A 12,323-nucleotide genomic window follows, 5' to 3' on the forward strand; every position below is an offset into this window, starting at 1 on the left:
CATACAAATAAAGTCGGATATTCAGGGTTTGGTCTGTAATAAACCATTTCTGCAGCGCGGCTCCACTTTGAAACCATGAACCATTGAAGCAATGCTTCGATCCAGTAGCTCGTTGGTTCTTTCTTCAGAAACGGCAAGCCACTTCTTAACCCCTCGCAAAGCCATTAAAATATCGTCATTCACTTTTGTGTGGATTAAAGTCGCTAACTGGGACTCTTGTCTTGTTGCTGTCAAGAAATGAGAATCGTCCTCCGTTCCGTTCACACAGCTCGAAACGCTGCGCGGCTGAGACAGAGTCCGGTCGGAATTAATAACTTCAAAATGAATCGCCGCTTTAAATAAAATGACACCTCTTTCCAAATGTAATACAGACAAGAAACTACGATCGACTAAAACTTTTTTTTTCCTCCCAAAATGAAACGTGCTGTGTTTTCTTTTCAAATTACATCCTGATGTGAAGCACAGCAGCTGTAAGCTCAGCTCAGATATATGGAAACACATTCATGCCAATGTCTGAAAGGAAATGCTTTTGACAAAAACTACAGATTTTGTTTATTCCTATTTATGTCCAGAGATCAAGGATTCACCATGTAGAGTTCATTATGTACAAAGTTTAAGGATCCAGTGACCAAATTCATATTTATTTACTTTAAGACTCATTAAAATGTTCAATTTCAATTCAATTTAATCGGCTTATAAAGTGCCAAATCACAACAAAATCTAAATATACTAAAACAAATACATCACAATTGTACACATATCAAATTGTGGTATGTGTACAATTGTGACGTATTTGTTTTAGTACATTTAGTCATGGACATGAATATTGTTATTTTGATATGAAACAGGATAACAAATGACCTTCCAGTGGTTTTATATTTGATTTCATTAGTGTGTTTCAGTTGAAATTTACATTTTCAAATTTATGCAATGTTCATTTACATTTTCAAATAAAACTGTGCTTTTAAGCGGCTTTTGAATTCATTTTTGGGTTTCACATATACCATGCGATTAATCATGATTAATCACAGAAAGTCATTGAGTTAATGCGATTAAGATTTTTTATGTTTGCCCACCCCTAGATGAAACACAATAGAAAATGAAGGTTCATCATGCTCACCAAGTGTCAGACTATACTATGATGATCTCTGAGGTTTAGCCTGCCTGCTGGTTGGAGTAATGTTCCTGTTGTTCTTTGTAGGTGTGTGCCAGACCGACAAAGATCCTTTGGACTTGGCATCCAGTGGATTGTGGTGCGAACACTTGGTAGGTCTAATTTATTCTTTTATGCATTTTACCTCAAAGTGCTAGCATCAATTTCCCCACAAATAATTTACAATTCCTTTGACACTGTGTGCATAATACATCTTACGCAATGTTGATCCTTGTGTTTGGTTATTCCTCTAAAGGTGGTATTCCAGGTCCAATAGCATTTGGCTCTGTGATTGATACGTCCTGTTTACTGTGGGAGGGTTGGTGTGGTGAGCAGGGCTCCTGTTTCCTCTATAAAAACTCAGCCATGAGCCAGAACTTGCTAATTATTGGCATTATATATAAGGTAATTTTACACACACTTTCCACTATTCATGCAACTTCTAATATCTGAAAGTAAACATTGTGTAAAATGAGTAATTATCAAGGCTGGTTTGTACTCCCACTCTGCTGAACATCTGCATTGCTTCTGGCTGATACAGAGAAGAGCAATGAGTAAATAAGTGACACTAAAGCTTTTGGGCTTGTTGGGGTGCACCCCCGCCAGCTTCAAACAACAACTCATCTCTGCTACACAACAGGCTGGACTGTGGTAAAATAATGGAGAAAATTGGGTAGATTAATGTTTATAAGAAACATTCTCCACTTAACCTGTAGGAACATCTCAAGGATGATCAGTGGAAATAGGATGCACCTGAGCTCAATTTTGAGCTTCATGGCAAAGGCTGTGAATACTTACAGTGAGGAAAATAAGTAAATGGTAATGGTAAATGGACTGCATTTATATAGCGCTTTTCCATCTGCATCAGACGCTCAAAGCGCTTTACAATTATGCCTCACATTCACCCCGATGTCAGGGTGCTGCCATACAAGGCGCTCACTACACACCGGGAGCAATAGGAGATTAAAGGCCTTGCCCAAGGGCCCTTAGTGATTTTCCAGTCAGGCAGGGATTTGAACTCATGATCTTCTGGACTCAAACCCAACACCTTAACCACTAGACCATCACCTCCCCTGCGGTTTTGTAAGTTCTCCCACTTAGAAATCATGGAGGGGTCTGAAATTTTCATCTTAGGTGCATGTCCACTGTGAGAGACATAATCTAAAAAAAAAAAAAAAAAATCCGGAAATCACAATGTATGATTTTTTTTTTAATAATTTATTTGTATGTTACTGCTGCAAATAAGTATTTGAATACCTGTCACCCAGCAAGAATTCTGTCTGACAGTCCTGTTAATTTTTCTTTAAGAAGCCATCTTATTCTGCACTCCTTACCTGTATTAATTGCACCTGTTTGAACTTGTTACCTGTATAAAAGACACCTGTTCACACACTCAGTCAATCACACTCCAACCTGTCCACCATAGCCAAGACCAAAGAGCTATCTAAGGACACCAGGGGCAAAACTGTAGACCTGCACAAGGCTGGGATGGACTACAGGACAACAAGCAAGCAGCTTGGTAGAAGACAACAACTGTTATGATTATTTATTAGAAAGTGGAAGAAACACAATATGACTGTCAAGCTCCCTCAGTCTGGGATTCCATGCAAGATCTCACTTTGTGGGGTAAGGATGATTCTGAGAAAGCTCAGAACTACACAGGAGGACCTGGTCAATTACCTGAAGAGAGCTGGGACCACAGTCACAAAGATTACATTAGTAACACATGATGCTGTCATGGTTTAAAATCCTGCAGGGCAGCAAGGTCCCCCTGCTCAAGCCAGCACATGTCCAGGCCTGTTTGAAGTTCACCAGTGACCATCTGGATGATGGTGAAAAACTACAGGAAACGACTGACCTCTGTAAATGCAAACAAAGGCTACTGTACCAAATATTAACACAGATTTTCACAGGTGTTCAAATACTTATTTGCAGCGGTAACATACAAATAAATTATTTAAAAAATCATACATTGTGATTTCCGGATATTTTTTTTTTTTTAGATTATGTCTCTCACAGTTTACATGCACCTAAGATGAAAATTTCAGACCCCTCCCTGATTTCTAAATGGGAGAACTTGCAAAATCGCAGGGTGTTCAAATACTTATTTTCCTCACTGTATGTACATGTGAGTTCTTATATATATATATATATATATATATATATATATATATATATATATATATATATATATATATATATATATATATATATATATATATATATATATATATCCTGAGAGACCAACACAGAGGTGGTTTTGTGCCGCGTCAAGAGTGGCACGGTGGCGCGTCCCTCGGCTTCTTTTTCCATGAAAAAAAACTCCTGTAACGGTGGAATGTGCTGGAAAAAGTGCTGACGTCCACATCTTCTGCCTTTTTGTGAAAGTCAGACGAGGTCCCGGATCAACAAAGCTATCACGTTGGAAATGATCTGGTTGTTTGTGCGGGGTGTCAGCCTGTCCATCGACGCTGGGAGCGCTCTCAGCAGTTGTGCGCCGTCCTTAAAGGGGCAGTAACACCCCTTAATCTGTTTAATCCCCATAAAATCGTCCCTGAAAGCCATATTAATTTTTCGAACGGTGTCCACTTGGAGGTCTCTTACAGTTTCTGGAAAAACATTGATGCAGCAAAGATCCAAATCATTCAGACATTTATTCGCAATAAAAAATAGACGACAGGGGTAGACCACACCTCACTCAAAGCCTGCTCACAGGCGAATGAAGCAACCGACAGGCATGAAAAAACTCACGCATGCGCACGAGGGTTCAAGCTTGGCTGATGCAATCACACGTGACTCAAATCCATATGGTTTTTGAAAAAAATAATAAGGTCTGATACTTTTCTAACAGACCTTGTATGCTTTCCTCTTGGGCACACCTTGAGTACTTTCATGACTTTCATGCTCATGTTCACTTAACTGTCAAAAATCTAGGTGTGATATCTGACTCAGACTTGAATTTTGGGAATCATATCAGTTAAACCTATAATGACCTACGTATTATATTTGATATATGCATTTTGTGGGTCAGACATTATAGAGTTAAATTGTATTTGAGGAAATCCACAAAAGCAGTTTCACAGAATTAGTTCCTATTGAATCACATTTGATGTAAAGTACATTTCTGTTCTCTGCATCTAATCTCTACTTTGTCTTCTTTATTGTCAGGCTTTGGGGACATTGTTTTTTCTTTTAGCCAGCATCCTGTACCACCCACCTCCACAATCGCCTCAAAGCAGCGGCGAAAGCACTGACCACAGAGCCGGAGACTTAAGTGACCTGTCAGTTCAAGACCTGCCTGTCGATAAGTAGATACAGTTACTGCCTTGTTCACAGTAGCTTCAGTGTGGTGTTTATATGGTTTCAAAACCAGCACATATTATATATAAATGAAAAAAATACAGGTACGTTATGTGATACTACTGCACAGATCTGTATCTGCAATAAGCAGCTATGTGAGGGAACATTTCTGCTGTATATGCACAAACATGAACATGGGGCAGTGACTCGCTCTCACTCAGCCCTCCATGCACCTTAACAACTGCTCGACATGATGTCAGTCATCAACAGTGGTGGGCACAGATAACCAAAAAATTAACTTCGATAACAGATAATAAGATAACTGAAAAGTTATCTTTGATAAAGATAAACCGATAAACCACTCAAAAATGTATCAGAAGTTACATATAATCGATAACTGATAAATTCCGGTGTCGTCTCTGGTACATTTGCAATTACTAAGAAGCTGAAATTAATTTTTAACACAGTCTTTTAACAAAGACCCAAAGAATGAGCCAGAATGTTTGACTATGCTGCCCCCTGTAGAACACAGCACAGACGAATCTTGAGAGCACCCACAAAATCAGCTTTCTACTACTAATCATAATCTTCTTTTTTTTTTTTTTTTTTTCAACATTCTGCCCCAGCTGGAAGCACTTGTTTATTACAGCACTCCCAACACAGAGGCATTCATTACGACACTCCAGTCAGGCGGAGGTCTTGAAAAATAAAGTCATACTAACTTATGGTTTTATGAAAATACTGATAGAATAACTCCATTAATGTCAATTCTGTCATTTGTACAAAGTTAAAATATAACATATATCTTTTAATGTTGAATAAGGCACTAATTCTGAGGTTTTGTAACAAACACAGACCGCAAAGCATTCTGGGTAAATGTGCCTCTGCTAAACACTGATTGGTTCAGTCATTCATTATGTAAACCAACACGTTAATGTGACGTGTGTCGTGTGTTGGTTTAAAGATAAATGTGCTTTTGTAAAATATTCCATTTTTATTTGTAAAAACAGGCATTTTTACGGAGCCCTGGAAGTGTCATCGCAAAATGTTTTGCATGTGGAGAGAATGTGCGCATGTTTTATTAATGCCGTGCACACGTTTGATGATGTGTGCATGTTTTAAAACTTTTATGATGTTGAAAAACGTGCACTCAATATTAGTAAGTAAGTAAATTTATTTATATAGTGCCTTTCACAGACATAAGTCACAAAGCACTTCACAGGTTAAAATGCAATAATAAATAATGAAAACAGATAAAACAAAGGACAAGGTTAACAATTGGTCAGTTCTGAAAAGCCTTATCTTGACACATAAATGTTGGCTTTACACTGTGCGTGTTTTGGCCATTTTTCAGATGATTTTTCATTCGTGCGAGAATTTTTTGGGCCGAGTTTCAGGTTAATCGCGCGTCCTGCATCGTGTAGTGGAGTAACAAGCTTTAACATCTCACGACCACCTCCTGCTGCTGAAGAGCTTCATGCATCCAACCGCAGAGCTGTCTTGTAATGTTTTTTATTGTTGTTGAAAAAAAAAAGCCAAAAAGTTGATTTGACCACCATCTGATATAACCGGGTTAAAATAAATAGAACACTGCCATCTACCGGTACCCAGACACTTAGTACTTCTTGGGGCGAATACTGCCATGAACACTACTGGCCAGTAGATGGCAGTAGCGGCCTTGAAAACTTGCCAAACAAAATTCCAGATAATCAGTCTGCTACATTTAACTTTTAAAATGCGTGGAATTTAACAAACACAAATACACTAACGTCTATAAACCCAGAGAATATATTCACGAGAGTTTTATGCACTAGAGTTTAATGCTGTTATCCGTGGAGCCTGAACAGAGTGTCTGAAATGCATTTGTCCTGTCGTGAACATCTGAGATTACCCTATGCTACCCATAATGCATTGCTGCCTGGCACAGCATGTGCTCACAAAACCTTAAAAATTAGCACATTACTTTAAAACGAAAACATATATCTGATATTTTCACTTTATAAAGCTTCAGACATGACAGTAATTTTAAATAAATTGTCCAAAATGAGTAGATTAAAATTTGAACCATAAGTTAAAAATGTATGCCTCTGGATGACTTGATGATATTGCGATTATTTCAAGTGTGGTAATAATGGGCAGCATAATGGATTAGTGGTTAGCACTGTTGCCTTACAGCAAGAAGGACGTAGGTTCAATTTCCACCTGTGCTTTTCTGTGTGGAGTTTGCATGTTCTCCCCAGGGCAATCATTATGTCAATATTTAGACAGGTGTTTTACATTGAACATGCTGTCTGACAAACATTACATTCATTTCCTGTTAAATAAAAAAATTCTGTCTGGGAGCGCTGTGGCTGTGTGGATCATTTGGTTTTTCACTTTCTTGTGTCAGCCACGTATTTTTTGTACATATTTACAGTTATATTATGTACTTACATTGACTTTACTAAATAAAATCATGCACTTACGCTTTTAATATATAGATGATTTAACGCTCCCTGCTGGATTGGCATGTGAGTCCAGAATGTAACCGTCGGTGTCCATTTTTCAGTGTTGTTAGCTAATATATGTAGCTTCTTGAAAAATATTAGTCCTGTCAACGGTCAGTTTTGGCACCATTCATCCTGGACTCAAAGTAAATACTAAACAGCAAATTTCAGCTCTCCCCAGTTTGTGCATGATTAAAATTGCACGCGCATGTACGCACAACTGTGTATCAGTTTTGCATTCTGCTGTAAGCAGGTGCTTTTAATTTGACAAAGCGAGACGTGGTGGAAGACATTAAATGCACTACACATTTCACTCATGGTGCCAACATGACACTTAACTCACTCATGGTAACAGCAACATATGACTTAACTAAGCTGACTAAGCCAATTGAACTACAAAAACACAATAAATCAATAATACTAACAACACTGTTATACTAACATGAACCACAATAACATTTAAAATGCTAAAACCCCAAGCTCCCATGGTGCATTGCAGCACAATGTCCACTGTATATTGGTGAGCTAAAATTGCTACTTTCTCCAAAAATATTTGTCCTATCAACTTTCTGTTTTTGCAGCTTTCTTCCTTGACCCAAAATACATAAGCATGCCAAACAGCAAATGTCAGCTCTCCCCGGTTTTTGCATGATCAAGGCCATACACACGCACACAGAGGCCACTTGGCTATTATAATGTAGATAAAACAAAATTGTTACTGCCCAGTGAACAGTTATATCAAAATGGAGGAGTAGTGAGGATGATTGGGAGAGCAGGGTACAATAATTTGAAAGCTGTTTTAGGTGTAAAAATCAGTGCATGGTAGTCCTACATTAAAAGCTTTGAAACATACATCTGGGGAGTATCTGTGTGGATTTAAACATAATAGGAAATGCCTGCCCAACATGGATTGGGTGTATAGAAAGCTAGTGAATAACATTAGGCCATTTCTCTGGTTGCTGTCAATTAGATACTTTTCACACATGATGAAAAACTACACCTCCACCATCATCCTTCTGGGATGATCTGAAGTGCATTAAATAACATTAACATATACATATCATGTATGAATAATTAATAACACATGGGCAAACTGAGATGCATTTCACCACAGAAGCTTCCATGGATTTCCACAGGGATGAATTTCTCTGGCAAGAGAGTGACAGGCCGGACACTGAGTGGGTGAGGGTTGAGCACATGCTTGTCACAGTGTCATGCTTGATGGACCGTGTTTGTGTAGGAATGCTCCTTTGTAAAGAGTGCACTGCTCTGTGCACACGTATCACCTCCACATGCCTGCTTTTTTATGTGCACAGTTTTGAAAACCCTATAAACGCCGCAATTTTGACACCAGAGGCTGCTGAGCATTCATGTGTCATGTCTGTATCTGGAGTGACGCGGATCAAGCACTCACTCCAGACCAACAGCTTTCCCAACATGCACGTGAATGCACAAAGTGAATGCAGGCACAGAAAACACAAAGATGCCAGGATGCCTTCATGTAGATGTCCACAGACATACACACGACCTGCTTTAGCACATAATGAGTCCTGCTAACATGCTGCCTGTGAGAGTGCACGTGTGTGTTTGCATGTGATGGACTATGAAGTGCTTAAATGCACATCTGGCATTGTTGCAGAACTCATTGATTCTGATGACTTAAGAATGTAAGCTTAACTTTAATGTTTCTTTTTTTATGTCACTGCATCTTCAAAAGACAATGAAATGATTGAATCCAACGGTATCTGAGTTACAATGGTTATTTGTGTTCTTTCTCCATTGTTTGAAGACAATTACATGCTTTATTTCATACCCACAGATGAAGTGTTGGTCTTTACACAAGAACTGAAGCCAAATCGTTTTCATATCATCTTTTATGTGATAGCTGAAGGCACTGGATTCATAATATGTGAATCTGAAATGTTGGTCACAGTACAGAAGCACTTATGCATCTTTTTAAAATTAGGTTATTGTAAGAGGGGTGTAACAGTATGGTGAGGTTTCCGTTTGATACAAAACAGAGAAATCAGTACACTGAAGATATTTTTTCAGTACTTTTTGCAACCTTTAGAGTTTTGTTTCATTTTAGGCATTAAGCAGACATTCCACTTGGCTGAATTTGGTACCAAGCCAGTGTCTCAACACGTGCCACGTTTACCTCCCATATGGCACATGCCGAGGCAACACATTCTCACTCTCAACTTGTCACATTTTTACACTTGGGTCAGTGCCCCTTGTACTTTAACTTCTTAATGAAGCCACAACCTTGTTGTATCATTTATGGCCCCTTCACACATAGTACGAATGTGGTCGAATTGTGCATGAAGTGCACATGAAGCAGGAATCGTATGCAATACGTGTAAAATCGTAGCTGCTTCTAACTCCTTGTACACCTGTTGCTGCAACTATTTGTGCACAACAGAGGCTGAAAGACAAAGTGTGTGTTGTGAGAGCCCATCCAACCCTCTCGCGGCAGTTGTCGGCCAAAAATCCAGCTGACACACACAAACATCTAACACCGCTCGCTCGGCACTTAGAAAATGTGTGGCCATTCACGCTATTAGCACGACAAAAGTCAGGAGACGATCACTTTCGAGCTGCATGTGAAATTTGTCTAAGTGCCCCCACGAGTGTGGCTTTGCAAACAGACACAGTGACATGTTGGTGTGTGCGCTGAACTGACGGGGCGTGTCCGCCGACAGGAGCAGCTTTGGCTCTGGACATCCCAGGTGGAGAACACGTACCGTGTTTGGATGAACATGAACTAACAGCTGTCCACTGTGACGCATGTGTGTCTGCTTGCTGTCCTCATATGGACATACATAAAAAACAAATATCCCTGTTGCAATGGGCTGCCGCGTGAGCGCATGGCGTGCACATTGACAGGCTACCCCAGGTGAAACAGACCGTGAGATCATAACACGCAGTGGGCGATCTGAATGTCACATCAACCACAAGATAAATAAAAACACATATTGCTGTGGCGATGGGCTGCAGCAAGCGAACGAGCGCGCGCATGCTGCAGCCCATTGACAGGCTACCCCCAGGTTGAGACGGACCATCAGATTAGAACAGGCAGCAGGTGATCCGACTGTCACATGACCCACGTGATCTCTGTTCCACATGAAGCGGTGTCCGTCCTGCGATGCGCTGTCCACAAGGCGTACGTGATGGGCAGGACACGCGTGCACGGGTGGCTGGACATGCGGCCAGCTGAGGTGGACATGATAAGAGCTCCCTGCTTCTCATTCATGTCATTTCATGACTGTACATCTGTGACCATGGGTCATCTACAGAGGAACAGATGGTTCATACTTATATTGCCCGCTTGATAAGAGGGATTCAATAAAATGTGGTGTTTTTATATGGTATGTGGTTGTATTTTTTATTTTTTTTAATACGTCCATGTCCTTCTTGATATCAGGCATTTTCCCACACCTTTTACGGGACAGCGTGATAGCTCAGTGGTAAAGTTTAGTCGGAGCTTTTGGAAATTGCAGGTTTGAATTTATTGGCATTTATTTTTATTTTTTATTTTCACAGCAGCTGCGCGATGTCGTTACACATGCTGCAGTTGCTCGCACTGTGTTCCTGTGTGCATGAACCCGTAGCAGCATGTATTTTTTATTTATTGATTTTTTTTTTCAAAGTAGCTGCACGATATGTAACCACATCACGCAGCTGCTCGCAGTGTTTTCCCACGTGCAAGAAACTGTCACAGCGGCATTGTTCACGCCTGCCCGTCGGCTCTATGTTTTTGTGGTTCGCTCATACAAGCTGTTCCGCTGTGATTCGCCCTGATTTGTACTTATTTGTACTATGTGTGAAGGGGCCCTTAGTGACGGGGGGCACTTTTTTTTTTCCTTTTTTGGCATCATTTCTCTCTAACGGTGCACTTCGGCGTTAGCAGGGAACATTATGCAGCACGGTGGCTTAGTGGTCAGCACTGCTGCCTCAGCAAGAAGGTCATGGGTTTGATTCCCAACTGTGGCCTTTCTGTGGGGAGTTTGCATGTTCTCCCTGTGTTTGTGTGGGTTTTCTCCCAGTTTCCTCCCACATCCAAAGACATGCAGGTTTAGTGAATTGGAAACTTTATAATTGTCTAGGTCTCCCTTGCAAAAGAGGTCTCGATCTCAGTGGGACAAACCTGGTTAAAATGAAATTATTCATCTGTTTTGGTTAGGGTTTGGGTTTCCCCACACTCCACATGGTGACCCAACGGGGGGTACCCAACTCATCACATATTTATGTTGGGTCTTATGAGTTGTTTGCACCAAAATGTGAGGTCTTTGGTGTGAGACTGCGCTGTCGTAGGTACTGCATTGATTAGCACAAATTGGGAAAGAACAGTTAAATAACTGCATCATTTTTGTACATGTTCACAATTTTTGGGGCTTGGTTGTGCTCCTGGATGCTTTGGCCATCTTGTGCTCATCTGGAGGTGGCCTGTACAAGGCTCAGTGTACCCCACCATCCACGGCAAGCTCAGAAAGAATTACCCTCGAGCTCACCTAGAGTAGCATCCAGTTGCGGAAAAATTGCCCTGGGTTCATTGCAATCCAGAGCAAGAAGGATTTCAGTCCACCGTGCTCTGTTGGGGGGAACAAAAAACAAGCAAACTAGTTGTTCCAACTTCTGCTGAGTGGTGTGTCTGCTCAAGTGGACTCATCACTGAATGCAGCCAAGTGAGAACTGTTTAGGAAAATCAACTAAGCTGCATGAAGTTGTATCTTGACCTGTTATGGCTCCAAACTTGGTGTGTGTCTGACAGTTATTTTCTGTTTTTGTCCAACAACATGATGCAAATGAAGAAACCAAAAGAAATTAGACAGTTTAGAGATGACAGTGTATTTATTTACTACCAAAGCATAATTTGACATACACATTTCCACAAATGGAGCCCACAGGTGGATTCTCAAGTGGAGGTGGCAAGCAACATGGATACAGCAGTGGTAGCATGTGACAGGTAAGAGAGGGAGCTTGGAAATTTGTATCTTAAAGCAGCTGCCCAATTTGGCAGGAGTGTTTGGTGGATCATACAGAGTGTGTTTAATGTTTAATATGGGTTAATTATGTGGAGTGAGGCATGTTGTTGTATATGGTGCAAAGGTTGTCCACATCATTTGTGTTTTGTTTTTTTTGTGTGTGTGTGTGTATGTGGCCAAAATGATATCTTAAATGTCACTCCAAATCAAAAGCGAAACAGCAACCAGTACATGTCACAGAACAACACTTTGTTTTCCCTCATATGAGTGCAATGCTGTGCAAACACACAGGAAACTTGTTTTTCATTGATGTGTGGACACCAATAAGATCCGAAACATCACTATTACAGGACTCTGCTTACTGTATTTCCCTGACACATGATAGTGCATTTAATGATA

The 12,323-nt window shown here is 40.3% G+C and overlaps 1 protein-coding gene across 2 annotated transcripts in view; it reads left to right on the plus strand.

Moving 5' to 3' along the window:
- The window catches only part of slco4a1 (solute carrier organic anion transporter family, member 4A1), a 93,237-nt gene extending 88,698 nt beyond the window's left edge, over positions 1 to 4,539 (plus strand). For both annotated transcript variants that reach the window (XM_034172121.1, XM_034172120.1), the window contains 3 exons: positions 1,202 to 1,266; positions 1,410 to 1,558; positions 4,322 to 4,539. In XM_034172121.1, the coding sequence (XP_034028012.1) occupies positions 1,202 to 1,266; positions 1,410 to 1,558; positions 4,322 to 4,465 (358 nt within the window). In that variant the 3' untranslated portion in view covers positions 4,466 to 4,539. The remainder of the gene's footprint in view (positions 1 to 1,201; positions 1,267 to 1,409; positions 1,559 to 4,321) is intronic.
- The last annotated feature ends 7,784 nt before the right edge of the window (positions 4,540 to 12,323 follow it).

This window comes from Thalassophryne amazonica, chromosome 6 (assembly GCF_902500255.1).
Source record: "Thalassophryne amazonica chromosome 6, fThaAma1.1, whole genome shotgun sequence".
Classification (NCBI taxonomy): Eukaryota; Metazoa; Chordata; class Actinopteri; order Batrachoidiformes; family Batrachoididae; genus Thalassophryne; species Thalassophryne amazonica.